At 43.0% G+C, this 21417-nt stretch overlaps 1 protein-coding gene across 4 annotated transcripts in view; it reads left to right on the top strand.

The window, feature by feature from the left end:
- The window catches only part of MROH1 (maestro heat like repeat family member 1), a 228522-nt gene that overhangs the window by 117944 nt on the left and 89161 nt on the right, over nucleotides 1–21417 (top strand). For 3 of the 4 annotated variants that reach the window (XM_068237842.1, XM_068237840.1, XM_068237841.1), the window contains exons 22-23: nucleotides 10005–10151; nucleotides 13254–13280. In XM_068237842.1, the coding sequence (XP_068093943.1) occupies nucleotides 10005–10151; nucleotides 13254–13280 (174 nt within the window). The remainder of the gene's footprint in view (nucleotides 1–10004; nucleotides 10152–13253; nucleotides 13281–21417) is intronic. The other variant, XM_068237843.1, reaches the window with a different exon arrangement.

A 21417-nucleotide genomic window follows, 5' to 3' on the forward strand; every position in this document is an offset into this window, starting at 1 on the left:
TTTTGTATTGCTTTTTTTGTTTTTATACCTTTTTAATTTTCTCAGTGAGGCGCTAAATCCGTTACTACAGATCTCCTGTTATCCCCAATTTTTGCCTGATGAAGCGGGCTTGACCTGCGAAACGCGTTGCAATGTTGTTTGGGGTACCGTAAAATAAATGTTTTGATTTATATGAAGACAGGATCTCTTGTCTGCTTTTGGGAGGCAAGTCCACCACTTCCTCCGAGCACTTTTAAAGATTTTATCAACTTTTATCCTGCTGGCGCCTCTGTTTCACATCTTAACTTTTTTTTAAAATTATTTGATCAAGCGCAAAAATTGATCAGATTTTTCTGGTAAAAAAAAAATCAATTAATCTATAGCCACCTTTATATTCATGTGAGAGAGCCTGGCACCTTGCCCATCTACCTTAAAGAGAAAACCGTGACCAAGAATTGGACTTCATCCCAATCAGTATACCCCCTTTCCCATGGGAAATCTTTTCCTTTTCTCAATTGGATCATCGGGGGGCTCTGTATGGCTGATATTGTGGTGAAACCCCTCCCACAGTGTGATGTTAGGACCATGTTCCTGACAATTTCCTGTCTGTGAACTTCGTTGCATTGTGGGACATAGTTGTTTACAGCTGTTTCCAACTGCCAAAAAAGCAAGCAGTGACATTACCTTCCAGCAGTAAAAAAGTCACCATGTGGCAAATGTAAGAATGTAAATCAAGGAGAGGAAAGATTTTACAATGAGCAAACACTGACTAAATCATTAATACATAATTATTGTAAAAATTAGGCACTTTTTATTACATTATTTTCACTGGAGCTCCTCTTCAAGATCATTCTCTTGGATTAGGTGCACAACTGATATTATGCCACACAAACCATGTTTCCCCGAAAATAAGACAGTGTCTTATATTAACATTTGCTCCACAAGATGTGCCAGGGCTTATTGTCAGGGGGATGTCTTATATTTCTATGAAGTGGTACTTAAACCCTGCAGTGATTTTGCTGAGGATGCCCCAGTGCAGATTGCCAGGAGGAGGAGCAGAGTGGGTGGCCAGCTTCAGCAGTTCCAGCACCCGAGGTGGCTGCACCTAATAACGCATCAGGAAGTGTCTCTAAGCAGAACATTTCCTGTTCCCTTGTGCTGATCCAAAGGTACCGTATGCTACCGCACTGCGTGTGTACTGTACACATTACTGTGTGCTGGGATGACCGGGCTGGTGATTGATCGGTGCTGCACCGCTAGGGCTTATTTTCGGGTTAGGGATTATTTTCAGTGAAACTGTATCTTTTATATCCAGCAATGGCCACCTCCAAACTGTCCCCAACTTGGTGGATATTCCCTTTTAAAATGCACCTAATATCACTATGAAATACTGGGACTGTGCTGCTTCTAAATATTGGAAATAGTTCTGGCTGTTAAAGGGAACCTGTACTGAGTAAAATTATTAAAAATAAAAACATGAGGTAACGTCAAATGAACATTACATAGTTACCTTGCTATTAGTTCCTATCAGAAGCGCACCATTTTCTTCTGACTTTGATCACTTTGAGTTCTGACAACATTTTGTCAGAATTGAAATATATCAGTTGCTGTCAGTTATTTATCAGTTGCTGTCAGTTATAGCTGAGAGGACAACTGACATGCCAAGTAATATCTATGTTTTCCTATGGCTCAAGTGGGCGATATGACAGTTTAACAGTGTGCTGACCAGAAAGCTGTTAGGGGGTAATGACCATTTTCAAAATGGAGGATGGAGAATTCCCTTGATCACAGTGGAAAAACAGGACGCAGGAAAGGAGAAGGAGATTGAGGAGTAGACTACACAGGAGGTAAGTATGACCTGTGTATGTTTATTTTGACTTTTAATCTTCAGTTCAGGGTTTCTTTAAGCTGATCATCTGACTACAGCCATTTATATATCGCTTACCTGAAACTTATACGAGTAGCTGACTAGTTTAGACTCAGAACAAATCAAAGCATCACAGCCAGAGGATCTATATTGCTGCTACACAGACAGATTGGTAGGTCACCAGTGGCACTTGTAACTGTAAACAGGAACAATGCTAGCCGCTGATAATTTCCTTCTGTTACGGGCTAACGCCCCCCCACCTCCAATAAAGAAATATAAAAGGTATGCTCATAAATGTTGTATTCAGGAACACTGTGCATGTGTGATATCAATAATGTCTCTGTGTAAATATTTCTTTTATGGCGGGGATACATGTGTGTTTCTGTTATGGTGCAGCAGATGGGGGCGGTTCCTGACGTTTATGTGAATTGTGTGGGCTGATCTTCCAGGAAGAGACGGTAACCTAAACTCGGCATATTTTATTACACACGTAAAAGAGAATCAAAACGCATCGGCCAAAGTAGCTTTCGAGCAAATGAGCTCTTTATTAGTGCAGAGTTATTTTACGGCGCTTTCTGGCATTCCTCTGTTATTGTGCGGTGCTGAGGTTAAAGAGAACCTGCCAGGTGACGAGCTGTAACTAGACCACAAAAGTTCTAAAGTGGTGCCTGCAAACTCCCCAAGGTGTATCTGGGGGGCCCATTGACCTCTAAGGGCATTATGTACAAGCAGAAGTTGAAGGAGTTATCAGCCAAAATCTAAAAAATGAGCTTTACTCACATGGGGCTTTCTCCAGCCCCTTGCAGCCGACTGTCCCACGCTGACCGCTCCGCTCTCCGCCGCCGTCTCGGTCTCCCTGCACGGTGCAGAGGCCGACACCGACCTCGTCCTCACTGTGCCTGCGCGAACCGCCAACGTCAATCAAGCCCACATACTGCAGTAAGCAACGTACAACGTGGGCTTGATTGAAAGTGGCGGTTCGCGCAGGCACATTAAGGATGACCTCGGGGTCGGCCTCCGCACCGTGCGCGGAGTCCAGGACGGCGGCGCGGAGTGGTCAGTGTGGTACAGTCGACTGCAAGGAGCTGGAGAAAGCCCCAGGCGAGTAAAGCTAATTTTTTTAGATTTTGGCTGATCACTCCTTTAACGGAAAGGTAAAGGTCCATACACACATCCAATTTTTATCTGCAGACGACTGGCCAATTTTACAACTGCCATGTAGTTGTAGTATTATACAACTGCCACAGATTTTGAATGCTAAAGCTGGGTATACGCAAGATAAATCTTTGAAAAATGAAAGATCAAAGGGAAAATCTGCAGATAATCTTTGTAAAGAAAAGTTCACAAAAGAGCCAGACGAAAGATATTTATCTCTCAATATTTCAGATTCATCTCAGTGGATCTTATATGCAGATGACTGTCCGTTAAAGAGACACTGAAGCGAAAAAAAATATGATTTGTATGTGTAGTACAGCTAAGAAATAAAACATTAGGAGCAGAGACATAAGTCTAATATCGTTTCCAGTATAGGAAGAGTTAAGGAACTCCAGTTGTTATCTGTGCAAAAGAGCCACTGAGCTCCACGACTTTCAAAGTCGCAGAGAGCTCTGTCTTCTGAAGCTAGTTATCTCAACTGTCAGTCATTGTATTGTTTTTTTTCTTCTGCAAAGGACAGGTCAAAAGTTCACTGGCCTGCTCTGTAAAATCATTTAGAATGAGGAGTGTTTAAACTGTAAATATTGGAGAATGATGCAATGTTATAAAATAAACTATGTAACTGAAAATAAAAATGAGAATATTTTCTTTGCTTCTAATATTCTAGTAATTATCTGTACTACACAACCAATTCATTGTATCATAATTAATTTTTTTGCTCCAGTGTCTCTTTAAACAAGGTGTGTATGAGCTCTCCAGATAATATAGACTATGGAAGCATTTTGCAGGAACTGATTTTTTGCATGTGTACAGCATCTTTAGAAAGACCAATCTTTCATACCTCCCTGACAAACCTATGTGACAGATGAATTCCTCAGTTTGCGAAGATTTTTATCTGATGGGTGTTCTCAGCTTAATAGAATAGACTGTGTAGGTATGGCTCTCATGCTACATGGAAGGGGGTAAAATTGGTCTTTGAGCTTTACTTTTCCAAAGACTTTTATCTCTTGTGTGTACTTGGCTTAAGCCTGTGTCCTCTGGTGCTTGAGCGCACCCCCATTTATTTAATAGGCAAGTGGTTGCTTAAAGGGGTTCTGTGGAGGCTTTAAAAAACAGACACTTACCTGGGGATTCTATCGGCTCCCTGCAGCTGTCATGTCCCGCGCCGTCGTCCTACTAGCCTCCTTTCCCCGCCGCCGGTGTGGTCTAATTATTCGTCTAACAAGACAAATAATGCTCGCTCCCGCTCGGGTCTCCGGGAGCTTACTGCTAAGGTACAGTATGAGGTTTTCTCGTACTGCAACTCCGCAGTAAGCGCCCGATGATGCGCGCGGCTAAGGCCGCACAGCCGCAGTCTGCTTAGATGAATAATTAGACCGGGACCGTCGGCGGGGAACGGATGATTGTAGGAGGACGGCGCGGGAAATGACAGCTGCAGGGGGAAGATAGAAGCCCCAGGTAAGTGTTTTTTTTTTTTTTTTAAGGCTCCACAGAACCCCTTTAAAGAGGAACTCCAGTGAAAATAATGTAATAAAAAAAATGCTTTATTTTTACAATAATGATGTATAAATGATTTAGTCAGTGTTTGCCCATTGTAAAATCTTTCCTCTCCCTGATTTACATTCTGACATTTATCACATGGTGACATTTTTACTGCTGGCAGGTGATGTCAGTGGAAGGAGATGCTGCTTGTTTTTTTTTTAGCAGTTGGAAACTGCTGTAAACCGCTATTTCCCACAATGCAATGAGGTTCACAGACAGGTAACTGCCAGGACCATGGTCCTCACAGTTTTCTGTAGTAGGGGTTTCACCACAATATCAGTCATACGGAGCCCCCTGATGATCCATTTGTGAAAAGGAATAGATTTCTCATGTAAAAGGGGGCATCAGCTACTGATTGGGATGAAATTCAATTCTTGGTTACGGTTTCTCTTTAAACCAAACTTGAAGCAAAGCAAACATTTTCCTGCAGTAAAACCTTATCTCAAGCTGTTTCTCAATGTTTCTTGGTTATTAAAGTGCTTCTGAAAACAGGACTTTATTCCACCCAGTGGGTCATTTTTTAACTCTTCCTGTACTGGAGAACATGAGACTTTTTCTTTGCTACTAATGTTCTATTTCTTAGCTGTACTACACATTCATTATCTCATAAGTTTATTTTCATTTCCGGTTTGCTTTAAAGTAATTGTTGCCTACGAGCAAACCTTGCCTTGATAAAGGGGCCCTACGTGGTTCCGAAACATTGGATATTTTTTATACAAAACAAATTGAGAATTATATTGGATGTGCCAGCTTTCTGCCTTACTTGCTTTAAAGTGAGCCTGAGATGGGCTGTGTAGAAAAATATATACATACCTGGGGCTTCCTCCAGCCCCCTTCATGCCGCTCGTTCTCTCACCATCTTCTTCCTCCTCCTGGATCGTCCAGAATTGGCCCCACAAAGTCCTCCAGTCTGGGGTGTACTGCTCATGCTCAGTACTGCTGCACAGGCCCAGAATACTCCTGGCCATGGGAGCGCATGCAGACGGACTGTGCTTGCGCAGACTAGCCCTGGCTGTAGGACTTTCCGGGGCCAATTCCAGACAAACCAGGAGGCGGAGGATGACGTGCAAGGGGCTGGAGGAAGCCCTAGGTATGTATTTTTTTTCCCCTCTCTCATCCATCTCAGGTACCCTTTAAGGAGCCATTAAAGGCCTTCGCATTGGACCCTTAAATCTTTGTGACTAGGGCGAATGTCCAAGTTGGTAAAATAGTCTCTCTTCAGTAATATGTTTTGGAAGGAATAGAGGATCTCTCCAGGTGCCTGTAAATCGCTTCCTGCGGTCTGGAAGTTTCGCGATAGAACAGGTTTACTTCAGATATTTTCCCCTTATCAATACCCAGTTGCCCTTTGTATTAATTTTTTTTTTTCAATCGTTTTGCCAGATTTTCACATAAACGTTATGGATTGGTGGCGTCCTCCTCCGAAACCCGTCCAGCTACGTTATCCGTGGCGCTGTCGGCAAAGCGCAGAAAGTTGTTTACAGGTTGGATCTGCAGCCCCCTCCCGCCATAGTGGTGACGCTCTACGTGGGGAATGTTAATTCAATCTTCAGACCTGACTCTAATGGACATAGCAGACTAGCAGTGTTATGTTGTAGGTTAGGGGGTGGATAAGATGGCTGCCATTTCCTCTCGAAGGGATTGGCCAATGTGCTTCCTGCTCATCGTTTCAGCAGAGTATTGTGTTCCCTCTGGAAAGAATGGAAAGATTTGTTTGTATTTTCCAGGGGGAGGGGGCTTCTGAGACTGTGTAGTAGAATACGGGGGCGTCGGATCATCTGTACAGGAACTGTAACGTGTGATCACTGTGTGGTTACTGTTTCACCTTCTAGCTTTTTAACCTCAAACGTAAGGGGAGGGGGGGAAGAGCACAGTTCTTAGAGATGGTAAAAGCAGATCTCTAACCTGACAGCTCACAGGTGGCTCTTAACAATCAACCATTTCTAAAAGATGATGCGCAAAACTTCAAGAAGTCCACTCGGCTTCCTTTGTATGCAAACACATTTAAACATAACGTCCAGAATGTATACCGTAATCCTTTTGTATGATGGGAACTTTGTCATCAGGTCTCCTGTTTCTGCAACTGCCAAACATTCAGTTGCACTTTAAAGCACAACTCCAGCCTTGGATATAAATACACTATCTGATAGTTTAACAGGCAGATTGCCCAAATGGTACCTTTTAGCTTTCATATGACTGTTCTATGGCTAAATTATAGTATAACGTGGTCATGTGACTAGACACAGACTAGCTTAAGGGTGCCTCAACACTTATCTCTGCCATTTTTGGCAGCATTTTTGCACCTTTTTCTTCATATTTGGGACTCTGCACTTTGCATTTTGTGCATCTGATTCCTTTATTTTTTGTTTATTTTTTAGGTGAATTTTCGTGTTCTGATTTTTCCATGCATATCAATGAAGATAATTTACATGAATTTGTATGTAATTAACTTTGCATGCGAGTTTGTGAAAATTTGCATTTCGATCGACATGCATGATCCTCAAGTCCATTATGAAAAAGAATATATGTAGGCAGTTTTATTATGTGGGGTTTTTTGCAGAAAATTTGTGAAGAGAGCCTTAAAGGACGACTATTGCGAAAAATTGTAAGATTTTAAATGTGTGTAAACATATACAAAGAAGTATTTTTCTTGCTGAGTAAAATTAGCTTTTCTTTTTACTTTTTTCCTATGTTGCTGTCACAATAGGTAGTAGAAATCTGACAGAACCAACAGGTTTTGAACTAGTCCATCTCTTCATGGGGGATTCTTAGCAAGGCTCTTATTTTTTATAAAGACATTCCCTGAAAAGGATTTATACAATGATGCTGGCCAGCCTTCCTGCTCGCTGCACACTTTTATTGGCAGCTGGACAGAGCAACCCCTATTCACTAAGTGCTTTTGAAAATAAACAAAACCCTGAGAATCCCCTATGAGGAGATGGGATAGTCGAAAAACCTGTCGGTTCTGTCAGATTTCTACTACCTACTGCAAGTGACAGCAACATAGGAAAAACATAATTTATGGCTTATTTTAATATGGAAGAAACTTACTTCTTACAGTATTTGTATGCGTTTACATATATTTTACGATTTTCGCGATAGGACAGCTATAGTGAGGGGAATATGGAGGCTTCCATATTTATTCCCTTTTAAGCAATACCAGTTGCCTGGCTATCTTGCTGATCCTCTGCTTCTAATGCTTTTAGCCATATACCCTGTTTCTGGTGTTATTCAGACAATACTGCAGCCAAATAGACCAGCAGGGCTGCCAGGCAACTTTTGTATTGTTAAAAGGAAAAAACATGTCAGCCTCCATATATGTCTCGCTTCGGTTGTTTTTTAGTGGCAAATCTGCGTTTGTTGTTAAAATTGTCATCAACTTAGTTAGGCACTTCATGCTGTGTTTTGTTGGGTTTTTTACTTTTATTTTCTCTTTGTTTGTAACCATCAACCCTCCCCCCAAAAAAATGACTTCTTATTTTTCACTTCTTGATAACACAACTCTTTGGAGTACAAAGTTCCATCAAACTATTACCTCACCACATGAGTAATGCGCTTATACAGAGCATCATTTTCAGCACCTGCACTAATGCATTCACTGGCCGCAAACCTTGACCTTCCATCTTGCCAGTTCCTTTTAGAAACACGGTGGAATTTCTGTGTTTTATGCACACATAAAACAAACTGAAATGAGGTTTGCCATTATTCCTTGCAATGTGTATAGAGCTGAACTGTTTTCTTTACCAAGATTTTTTTGTTTAAGTCTAACTCTAGGCTTGTAAAAATTGACCATACACTTTTGTAACCTTCTTTTTTTATTAAAGAGCAACTTTACTGAATAAAATGTAATGATTAAAATTGCTTAATTTTTCACTATTTATTTATAAATTATGAAGTCAGTGTTTGCTCATTGTAAAATCTTTCCACACCCAGATTTACATTCTGAAATTTCACAAGTGTGAGCTCAGGGTGTGGGTTAAGTGTTAGGCACCAACTAGGGGGGGGGGGGGGGGGGTAAGGAGGGTAGGCCTAGGGAGAGGAAGGTCTGTGGGATAGGCATCGTAGAGGGAGGTCTTAGGGTTAGGGATCAGTAGAGGTAGGTCTTGGGGTTAGGCATTGGTAGAGGTAGGTCTTAGGGTTAGGGATTGGTAGAGGGAGGTCTTAGGGTTAGGCATCGGTAGAGGGAGGTCTTAGGGTTAGGCATCGGTAGAGGGAGGTCTTGGGGTTAGGCATCGGTAGAGAGAGGTCTTGGGGTTAGGCATCGGTAGAGGGAGGACTCAGGGTTAGGCATCAGTAGAGGGAGGTCTTAGGGTTAGGCATCAGTAGAGGGAGGTCTTAGGGTTAGGTATCGGTAAAGGGAGGTCCTAGGGTTAGGCAACGGTAGAGGTAGGTCTTAGGGTTAGGGATCAGTAGAGGGAGGTCTCAGGGTTAGGCATCGGTAGAGGGAGGTCTCAGGGTTAGGCATCGGTAGAGGGAGGTCTCAGGGTTAGGCATCGGTAGAGGGAGGTCTCAGGGTTAGGCATCGGTAGAGGGAGGTCTCAGGGTTAGGCATCGGTAGAGGGAGGTCTCAGGGTCATGCATCGGTAGAGGAAGGTCTCAGGATCAGGCATCGGTAGAGAGAGGTCTCAAGATCAGGCATCGGTAGAGGGAGGTCTTGGGGTCAGGCATCGGTAGAGGGAGGTCTTAGGGTTAGGTATCGGTAAAGGGAGGTCCTAGGGTTAGGCAACGGTAGAGGGAAGTCTTGGGGGTTAGGCCTCAGTAGAGGGAGGTCTTAGGTTAGGCCTCAGTAGAGGGAGGTCTTAGGTTAGGCCTCAGTAGAAGGAGGTCTTAGGTTAGGCATCAGTAGAGGGAGGTCTTAGGTTAGGCATCAGTAGAGGGAGGTCTTAGGTTAGGCATCAGTAGAGGGAGGTCTTAGGTTAGGCATCAGTAGAGGGAGTGGAGTGGTAAAGGGAGGGTTTTGTGTGAGAGTAGGGCTAGGTTAAGGCATAGTAAAATATCTGTAATCATTACCAGTATTTTCAATTGGAATTAAGTAGCAGAATAATGGTAATTTTACAGATATTCTACTAGCAGGAATCCCCCCGCCCTCCTTTTCCAGGCACCTTTGTTACATGAGTGCACTAATAGATGCCTAATGATGTAAAATAAGTTCTAGTGCCTTGGCCTTTTCTCTATCTCCTGCGCTGTTGCAGAAAGCGGTATTGGATTAAACTGGCTCTCATCAGTGCATGGCATCTGAACCTGAGTAAAACTGTAAAGCTCCGTACACACGCTACATGCTCTCCCCATTTAACTTTGCCGCTTGACACCACTACCACGCTGATCATGGGGTGAGTGTAGAGAATGCCTGTCGCATTATGCCTATATTTGAATTCTCGGCATTGGGCAGTAAGGTTTATTGTTTGTAGAGCCGCTACAGGATAAATGGACGCCATGCTGAGAACTCTGTTATTTGTTTCAGGATCGGACGGATGGTGACCTGGAGAAGATAAAGAGTGCACTGATCCTGTGTTACGGATATGTGGCAGTTTATGCTCCCACAGAACTTGTTTTACCACGAATTGAGTCTGATATCTTAAGGAATGTCTTCCAATACTTCCATACAAAGGTGAGAGCATGTCAGTGACCCTTATGGCTGTCTTTCTGATTCAGAATTCCCACCACTGATAACCAGAACTTGCTCCACCACAAAATAAGGAAGCGATCCTCCAGCCTTCTTGTCACCAGTCATTGTTCCCCAGTAGCAAAACACTCCACTTGCCCACCATCCTGGCACCTTCCTCAGATGCACGCTACCCATATAAATAACCTCATAACCACGTACCTTAGCACCTTAACCACCAGACTATTTTGCCCCATACATGTCGTCCCATCCAACCTCCCATGCTCCATGTCCTTCATTCTTAATAAGATGATTTTCTGAAGCCTACTTTTTTTGACTGGCTGTTCCTCTCTGGTACTCCATACATCTCAAATATTTTTGCCACTGGCTAGCAATCCTTGCTCCCAGGTGCTAAAAGACCAAGGGAGCTGTTCAAATTAGAAGTAAGCCTAAGGCTCAATTTCCACTGGCTGTGTTTGTGTATCTGCTGTTTGCGTTTTGAAAAACACATTCTTATTCAATTGAATAAGGATCCTGGCAAAATCACTGTGATTTTGAAAGATCACAGTAACATTGAACGCCACAATTTTGCCACGATTCTCATTCAAGTCAGTGAGAATGCATTTTTCAAAACACAATGGAAACGTAATAACTAGTGGAAATTGGGCCTAACCCCACTCCCGCCAAATGTATTTTTTCAGTTTTAAAAAGTGCATGAATTCTCTCAGGAACACTTGAACAGCAATGGAACTTGCAGGCATAAGTGGCCCACTAAGCTGCTATATCAAACCTACTAAAGAAAACCAAGATAACTTGCAAGCTAAAAACTAAATTGTCAAGTAGACTCTTTGTGGGAGAAATTAAATTATTGTACCAAAAGAAAACCCTTGTATAACCAACAAGCTGAGGTTGCTGAAGACAGAGCAACATAAAAAACCTTACACAGTGGAAAGACTGAACAAAGCAATAAGATATAGCAGCAGCAAGGCCTCACTGGCCGATATTTGAAATACTGTGCTTATATAGAAGAATTGGGATGCTACTTATAAAACTGCAAAGAAGTAGGCAGTGTTGATAGCTGAAAATGCAATAGTCAGTCAGGAAAATGTAGAGCAGCTGATGAGATGCATCTTGTTAACTTGCCTTTAGGCTGGTTTCACAGTGGGACGTAAGGATGTAAGTCCCACGTTACAGCAGCCAGTAACGCAGCCTAACTCACATCACTGTAAAACCAATGTGCTGTTCACAGTGCACACGTTGCATTAGGGTATAACGCTGCACATTAAATGAAAGTGCAGCATGCTGTACGTTATACCCCTATAGAGCTGAGTTAGATTGTTTGCACCTGCTCAGTGACTAGCCACATGGCTAATTAATATTCACTGCACTGTGGTGACTCGTGGTGGGACTCATAGTGTACGATCAGGTACGGTTCATTTGATCCGGATCTTTTTTGTGAGTCGAATCATCCAGATCATCACAATGAAAGATTCGGTTCACAGTGGATGCCTGTCTGGAGGAAACAGGAACATACAGAATGTACAGTGCAGGGAAAGTCCTGTCCTGCTTGTCATTTCACCCAGTCTGCTTCCCTAGTAAAATGATTCAAATGATTCGGTTCAAAGATCCAGATCTTTTCAATGATCCAATTCGAATGATTCGAATTTTTAAAAAAGATCCAGACTTCCCATCACTATCCTGGAGTGGCTGTTGAGAGCTGCATAACGCAGCTCAATCTGACGTCCAACTTCAACACCACCACGCGTTGCGTTAGGGGCACGTTATGCGACCTTAACGTCACCTAAAACGCAACGTCTTGGTGTGAAAGTAGCCTAAAAGTTCTGATATGTCCAGTTACACCATCAGCTCACACCTGTCAGAAACCAGTGAGACCCTGGTACACCTCTCTACAAGTCAGAGAAGTTTGGTTAAAAATGTTCTTCATGAAATACTAATTTCTATGAAGGCCATGCCTGCAACATTAAAGAAGGCTGAACAATTCCCTTATGCACAAGAAAGTAGGGAATGAGTTAAAAATTGTAAAAAAAAATGACAGAAGGTGCTCTGGGCTACGGAGTCCAAATTTGAAACCTTTGCCTTTAACACCAAGCAGTTTGCTGAGGAGTTGTACAAAAATGGGTGTCTGAAGGTAACTGTAAGCGAGGTGTACATTTCTTGCAGGTTTGGAGGCTGCATTTTTACACACAAAGTTCAGGGTCAAAATGAATGGTCTCCTCAATAATAGTAAGAACAGGCAGATGCTTATCCATGATGCATTATCATTAAGTGTCTGGTTGATTCTGAAGTTAGACAATAGTCAATAGTCCTAAAGGACTATCTTCAGCAAAAGAAAAATAATTACGAGTGCTGGAAGAAGTCCTAAACTCAACATCAAGACAGAGCAATGAAAACTGCCTAAATCCACTGCAGTACTCTTGTCACGTTCTGATTTTGGAGATTTGGATAAACCTACTTACTGAAATTCAAGTAAGTTTAAAAACTCCCAACATTTTTTATCATTTGTACCTGAGAGAAATTATGCCGTTTCGCAAGGCAGAAGATAACTACACCAAATATTTTGATTTAGGTTTTTGTGTGTATTCTCCTTGTTTACAGTATTAAGACAAAAAGTCCTTTTTTTTCTGGGGTTTTTTTTAAACGTTGTCAATTTACGACTCCCCTTCCCCTCCATGAGTTCCTGAATCATTTGTGCAGTGCTAGAATTCTGAATCCCAGAACAACCCACCAGTGGCCACAGTTTTCTGTTCCCCAATGTAGGAAACCTGCCCTCTTCCCGCCAGGGGCTAGCAATGCCACCCCGAACTCTGACAACTCATAACAACCTTTTGACTTGTAGTCACCAGGTCCTGCCCTCCACACACTTGATGCAACTTAACTTCTATCTATTGACCACCAGTTCTTACTTCCAACAAACCCCATCAGCATTTCATCTTAATATCCATCCAACGCCTCCAGTTCTAATGTTTACCGGGTTACCATACAGAAATCACAGAAGGAGAGGTTGGATATAGCCAGAATAGCTTTAAATTTCACCACATTTCCAATGTATCCCAACTCCTAACTCTCTTTTCCTGATTTCACCCTCAGGTACTGGGGATAAAGGTAGAACCAAAGGTACAGTCTGCAGAGCCTTGCTGCTAATCTATCTATCTCCTCTTCTGCTCTGCTTCTGCTTTTGTAGGAGACATAATGGGGTAACTGTTAAATGATATTGGGGGAAGGGTTCAGAGGAAGTGTGAGAGGAGGGTCAACAGGTGGAACTACCACAGTGATCAATACTCTCAATGCCCACAGTACATCCACTAAACAGGCCACATTTGGAATAGTTTAGCAAGGGCCCTTTCCCACAAGCAGTTTATGGGCAGTGTAAAGACTGTTGAACTCTAACAACTGATTGCTGATGCCTGGCAACTGATTGCTGCTGCTTGGTAATAGCTCACTGAGTGCACAGATAAGCCACCTTTGGAAAAGGGCCCTCAGTGAGGTAATCACTGGAGCAGTTAAGCACCACATGGATACTGTGTAGAATTTTCAAGTAGAGTAAACTGATTTAAAGGCCTTATGTACATTTAAACCCCTTATAGTTGCCATCCATCTAGGATGTCTGTACACTAGGGGGAGCTGGAGAGCTGCCTCTGTGAATTACTGTAATGGATGACTGTCTCTGAGAATTCAGTGTTTTCATGTCTCTGTGAAATGTAGCTATTAGGGTGCCCAGCGCTAAACCTTGTCACTAACCCTTTCATGCTGCCATATCCTGTCACTAACATGGTGGGGGGAGGGACTCTGTGTCACCATATTGTCACTCAGCATGGAGTCTCACCGGTTGCAGGTGCCCTGTGAAGAGCATGGTATGTACCCAGCACATATGGCGTCTTCTGGCAGTGTGTTTATACATAAGGGAAAATTCCAACTGTCTCCCCATTATGGCTTCATGTCTGTGTGTAATAATTAATATTGTCCATTTTCCAGGTCTTGTCTCTACTAGTCTGTGTCTTGTTCATTCCTCCTCTCCACATCTAGTGCCTGTAGGTCCTTCCTGTTAATGACTGATGATCACAGGTGTAAAATCTGAGACATGTTTGCAGGGAAGTGTTTATACAGTACAGTTTTTTGAATTTGTAGGACTTCTTTTAATTTGAAGGTCTTAGAACAATTATGAGGATACGTGGGGTCCCGGCGTATGATGTACTTATAGGGACCCAGGAAAAAAACCACAGTTACCAAAATCACACCAAGTCATCAAGAGAGCCCGAGGTAGGCTCATAAAAAAAAAAAAAAGTAGGCTACCTTATCCAGGAGGGCTGAGTGGATCAGGTAGCGGCAAAAAAAAAACGCTGCTCCTTTGTGACCTCTGGGTCAAGATGCTGGAATGAGAGATTGTCTCTCCTTCACAGCTTGCAGGGGGTAGAGAGCAGCGGTGTGGTGACACAGACTCATTGCATGAGGCAGAGAACATGCCTCTGTGTCCCATCTGCCACCCCCCCCCCCCCCCCTGCCCTTCCCCTCATGGAACTACCTTGGGTTCTCTTTAAAAGAAAGCTGAAACAATAGGAGAGCAGTTTCTCCAAGTGTTTTTTTTTTTTTTTTTTTTTTTAATGTTTTAGCAAACAAGTAGTGTTATCTGTTTGTCATAAATTAGCTACCATCCCTGTGAGACTCTCCTGAAGTTGTAATTAGGGCATCTACTGAAAGTTATTTATGTTTTCAAAAGACTTTGTTTCTCCACCAAATGTCCAGTGTATATGTTACGGCCAGAACCCGAAGTTTGGCCAGAACTAGAAGTGGCCGGCCACTTCGGGTTCTGGCCGGCCAATGCGCGAACTGGCCGCTGCGCTGCGGCCAATGTGAGAAATGAAACAATTCCTGTAAGGTTTAATGTGATGTTGTGGCCGCAGCGCAGCGGGGGCAAAAAATGTATCACACATCTTTACTTTATTCAATGGCATTAAGCCGCCCGGCTTTTTCCTCTGCCTCTCTCTCCTCCCCCCCCCCCCCCCCCCGCCTCTCTCTCTCCTTCTCTTTATGGGCACAGCCGGGCGGGGACACGCGTGTCCCTCCGGAGTCGTTCGTCGCGGCAGGGGAATCCTGCCGTTCTTGCAGAGCGGGTGCTGGCAGAAGCAATGTCTGCAGCCTCCCCGCTCTGCTCTCCTGCCGCGAGGAACGACTCTCCTGGACACGCGTGTCCCCGCCCGGCTGTGCCCATAAGAGAAGGGGGGAGAGAGAGGCGGGGGGGGGGGGGGGGGAGGAGAGAGAGGCAGAGGAAAAAGCCGGGCGGCTTAATGCCATTGAATAAAGTAAAGATGTGTGATACATTTTTTGCCCCCGCTGCGCTGCGGCCACAACATCACATTAAACCTTACAGGAATTGTTTCATTTCTCACATTGGCCGCAGCGCAGCGGCCAGTTCGCGCATTGGCCGGCCAGAACCCGAAGTGGCCGGCCACTTCTAGTTCTGGCCAAACTTCGGGTTCTGGCCGTAACATATATAAGCTGTGTGTTTCAACACCTTGTCAATATACAGGAGCAAAGTGTCAAGAAGGCTTATTAGCCGAAAGCTGACTTTTTATTTACCTCTAATGCTGGATTTGCACCATACAATTTTTCGGTCGATTAACATGCCCAATCGATTATTTCCAGCACGTCCGATCTAAGAATCGATTGATTTTATGAGCGATTTCCATAGAAACTAATGGAAATCGTTCAAAAATCGATCGATCCTCAGATCGGACATGCTGGAAATAATCGATCGGGCAGGTAAATTGCTGTGAAAAGTTGTGTGGTGCGGATCCAGCATAAGTTAGCCAATAAATGGGATCATCCTAATTCAAAACTTCTTGCTTTTACTGATGGATAACATGGTACAATACTTGTTGTTAATGGTCGTTTTCATGGCGAAATCAAGAGTGCTGACTAATTTCAGAAGTAGGGCTAATAATTTTGGCTACAACTGTATATATATTGGAGGTGGGCGCTGCCGTTCATGCATTTACATGCAAATTGCACTTGCAGTACACCAAAAATGAAGACCTAGCATTTATTCCACCAGCTATGTGCTTTTCAATAGATGTGAATTGTATGTTAAGGTGGCCATACACTGGTCGATTTGCCATCAGATGCGACCAACAGATAGATCCCTCCCTGATCGAATCTGATCAGAGAGGGATCGTATAGCTGCCTTTACTGCAAACAGATTGTAAATCGATTTCAACATGAAACCCCCCGCAGGCCCGCATACATTACCTGCTCCGGTCGGCGTGTGTCCCCCAGTCTCCGCTGTCTCTTCTCCGCTGGGTTCCGGACTGGCAGGCTTCACTTCTTTCTGTCCTGGGAAGTTTAAACAGTAGAGGGCGCTCTACTGTTTGAACTTCCTGCCGGGACAGGAAGTTCAGTGAAGCTGCAGCCCTGGAGCCCAGCGGAGAAGAGACGGCGGTGACCGGGAGGACTCGCGCCGGCCGGGGCAGGTAATGTATTGCCGCTGTGTTGCGTCGGTCGTCGGGCATTCGAACGCCGCTATCGACGCACTCCCGACCCGCCGGCGATCGAGCAAAATCTTCCGCACGAACGGCTCGACGGGAACGATTGATTTCGGACTAAATAATAATAATAAAAGAACACATACTCTCTGCCTTTTACTTTAGTTACTCCAAGAGTTAATTCGGATAGTCGATGATAAGCAAATAATTCTTGCTTGCATGCAAATTCTATGCAGCTTGGATTTGGGCCAATCAAAACCAGGAAGTCCATCTGATTGGCCTAATTCTAAGCTGCATACATTTTTTGCATAATATTTTCTTGCGAGCAGGAATGGTTTGTAACTCATTGACCATTTCTATTGAGCAGCATTATGCATATTAGTTTTTTGGGCTGCAAAAGCATTCTTGTGCTGGTGAAACCATATGGCCATTTTATATTTGAATTTTGTCCATAGTGATGCGTGTATTCTCAGATTCCCAGAATAAAAACACGGTTTGGATCCCAGAATGATGACGACACAATGATCAATGGAATTTCAAAACCGTATCGCGCTAACAGTTGATGTGCCAGAACAATGATGCATTGACACCCGATCTTGAGCAGATGACACATTAGTTGTTGTAGTAAGGCTGGGGCAGTGGGGAACTCAGGAGAATAGAAGGAATTCAGCGGCTGTGGACTCCAATTTTACATAATGTTTCCGATTAGGTGGCAAGAGTTTTGCTTCCCACTGTGCCCTAGTTTCTCAGCATATCCCAGGAGGTGGTTCAGCTTGGGCTCAGAGGGTGTTTAACCTCGTTGCATTTATAGTAAGTTTTAAGACCCAAACAAAAAAACCTAAATAAACTTGTTTTAGTTTATCAAAGTATATTTTGAAAAAATGTTATGGATAATTATGGCGCAAATCTAATAGACGGATAGACATGTATAAGGGATACTTGAGTTTGGTACTCACAACTAGCATTACCTTGAATCCAAGCCTATCACTAGTTGCCAGATGCTAACCTACCCAACAGTAACCCTACACTGACACCCGGCCTGACATTGCCAGACACTAACCTACATAACGCTAACCCTACACTGATACCTCGCCTCTCACTGACTGCCAGACACTAGCCTACCCAACAATAATCCAACACTGAAAACTGACCCCTCACTGCCTGCCAGACACTCACTTACCAACACTAACCCTACACTGACACCTGGCCTCTCACTGACTGCCAGACACCAACCTACCAAACACTAACCCTACACTGACACCTGGCCTCTCACTGACTACCAGACACCAACCTACCAAACACTAACCCTACACTGACACCTGGCCTTTAACTGACTGCCAGACACTCGCCTACCAACACTAACCCTACACTGACACCTGGCCTCTCACTAACTACCAGACACTAACCTATTCAACACTAACCCTACACTGACACCTGGCCTCTCACTGACTGCCAGACACTAACCTACTCAACACTAACCCTACACTGATACCTGGCTTGTAACTGCCAGAAACTGACCTACCAACCCTTACCCTACGCTGACATCTGGCCTCTCACTGACTGCTAGATACTAACCTAACACTAACCATACTCTGATACCTGGCCTGTAACTGACTGCCAGACACTAACCCTATACTGATACCTGGCCTGTAATTGACTGCCAGGCACTAGCCTACCAACACTAACCCTACACTGACACCTGACCTCTCACGGACTGCCAGACACTGACCTACCAAACACTGACACCTGGCCTATAACTGACCTGCTAGACATTAACCTGCCCATAAATAATCCTACCCTGAAAACTGACCAATTACAGACTGTCAGGCACTAACCTACCCAACACTAACCCTACACTGACACCTGGCCTCTCACTGCCTGCCAGACACTAACCTACCAACACTAACCCTACACTGACACCTGGCCTGTAACTGACTGCCAGACGCTAAGGCTAACTGCAGATTTTTTTTTTCCTTTCCTTTGCTTTTTAATGCTATAAAATACAGCCTTAAGGCCTTTTACACACTACATGCGATTCCGTTTTTTTTTTTTCCTATACAATCCGATTTTTTTTTTATTTTATTCAGATTAAAAAAAATAATAAATTACTGCATGCTGCTATGGTATTTGTTTTCAATCGTTTTTATTAATTTTTCAGTAAAATAAGTGTACAGCTTATAATAATGTACAAATTACTTAAAGGTACAGGTGCGTCGTCAAATTTTTAACAGAGTATCAGTTATAAGAGTAACAGTGTAACATAATGTTTTAACATTCAGCAAGAAACATATAAAAAAATAGAGATGACACTAGTTAGCGAATAGAAGCAGTTATTCGCTGAATGTGATCACACCAAGTCAAAGGGATAGGATATAGGGACACATATAGGTGCAGCAGGGAGAAAGGTAGGGTAAGGAGGAGTCTCAACAGAAAGATAACTTTGTAGAGCAAATCATCCATCCGGACACTAAACCAAATATGGTTGGATGGAGACTACTCATAACCATTAATTTGTCAACCAAAAATATTACCCTTCCTCCAGCGAGGTCGGGCATGTTATTAGTCTTAAACATGTTGGGATCCAATATATAGTAGTATAGTTTATTATGATGAATCTAGAGGTCTAGGGGAAGCAGGGGGTTTAAGGATAAATTTGTTAACTTAGTGCAGAACACTTATGTAAGGGGCTCCTGTATATTCGCATCAGTAGGAATTAGCTGTTTGAGAGGGAAGTTATAAGAAGAAAAAGAAAGAAATAGGAGAAAGCAGAGTAACAGAAGTAAAGAAAAGAAGAAAGGCAGAATGAGAGGAAAGTAAAGAACATCCACAGGGACCAGGAGTACCTCCGATCAACATCCTCAACGTGAAGCGCCTTAAAGGGACTCCGAGCAGTGCAGAAACTATGGAAAGATGCATATCATTTTAAAGCTCTCTTTCTCCTCTTTCCAATGATATATAAACCGCAACCCTACGCCTTTTAGTTTTCGCTATTGAAATTGCCGCGGCCGCGACTTTGATCGCGAAAATAGAGAAAACTAAAAGGCGTAGAATGACGATTTAGGGGTCGAAAGAGGAGAAAGAGAGCTTTAAAATGATATCCATCTTTCCATAGTTATATTGTATTACACAGGCCGACTTTTTGTCAAAGTCAGCAGCTGCATTCTGCTGAATGGAGCTGCTGACACTGGGGAAAGTGTCGTCCTGTGTAATACAATATAACTATGGCTTGATGGATATCATTTTAAAGCTCTCTTTCTCCTCTTTCTGATGATCGTTGCCCTACGCCTTTTAGTTTTCTATATTTTCACAATCGAAATCGCGGCCGCGGCAATTTCAATCGCGAAAATAGCGAAAACTAAAAGGCGTAGGTTGGCGGTTTATATATCATTGGAAAGAGGAGAAAGAGAGCTTTAAAATATGCATCTTTCCATAGTTTCTGCACTGCTCGGAGTCCCTTTAAAGACTCAAAGGTATATTGTTGGTCTCAACAAGTGCGTACCATCCTATTTTGATCTGAGTGCACAAGGTATGAAATCAGAGGATCCCACACCTTGTGAAATTTCTTCATAGTGTCATTCAATCGGGCTCTCAAGTTTTCAAAAAAGAGAATGTGTCCCAGCCTACATTTAATAGAGTCAAAAGATAGGAACTGGGAATTCCAGGCAGCCGCTATTCTGATTTTGGTGGCAGTAAAGATGCATCTAATGAGTTCGTTTTGAGCAGAAGTTAGGTTGGGGTATGGGCAGCCAAGGAGAGTGTGACGAGGGTTCCTAGGGATCGGAGCATTAATTAGACATGATGCCCAGGTGCATACCCTTAACCAAATCCTTTGGACTTTTTTTTACAGTTCCACCATATATGGCCTAAAACACAGTTCCTTAGAAACGAGAAAATTTTTTGGGAAATTAGTTTGTTAGAACGTCACAAATTTGTATTACAGTCCTTTTACCCTGTGAGAATGCCTTCACTTCCTTTTTAGACAGGAAAATCGTGAAAATTCTCCAATCGTTAAGTGGGGCAGCAGTAAATGGAAAATTATTTTGTAAAGTGGGTAAAAGTTAGAACTACTTGTCTGCATTTTTATTGCTGTTTTTCATTTCTTGCCGTTTGTCTGTTTTCATATTAAATCCACAAAGCTCCATGCAGATCTCAGGGAATGGAAGATAGGGAAAATATCTGCCCTCTGTAGTCAGTACAATAAATCTAAGGTTTTTTATCCAAACAGTATTCAAAACTAAATTTTAAAGCAGTTCAGAAATTGGGTTCTAACTCTGTCACATCTCACATCCATACAGTCATTAGTACCACCATGTCCTTCCTTGGTTTTTTTTTCTTCTTACCTTTGCTTAGCTAGTTATCTGAACCCTGTGATTGTCCTTTTAGGAGACCCAGCATTTTGGCTTGCCTTTGGTTTGCTTAGCTAACATTCTAATCCAGCATTTTGTAGTTTGTACAAGTGGTATGGTAAATGACAATTATAATTTGCACTTCACTCACTGGGGCCAATTTTATTAAAATTGTGCAAAGAAATCTAAAATTAAGTAATTGCCCAGAACAACCTAGCAGGTTTCTTTTGTTCATTTTATCCAAAAATTCCAATTCTGTGGGCAACTGTCTGACTTTTTACTCCAGCTGGGTTAGTAGCTGTCTTTTGTAGACCAGCTTTAGTCGTTGCGTGCCATAGTGAGTTCTGAAGTTAGACAGAATATTCTGAATCAGACTTTGCATGACCTCTAGACTCTATCAACACCACTATATTGAGGAATTGAGAAGGA

This window comes from Hyperolius riggenbachi, chromosome 5, assembly GCF_040937935.1.
Source record: "Hyperolius riggenbachi isolate aHypRig1 chromosome 5, aHypRig1.pri, whole genome shotgun sequence".
NCBI classification, from domain to species: Eukaryota; Metazoa; Chordata; class Amphibia; order Anura; family Hyperoliidae; genus Hyperolius; species Hyperolius riggenbachi.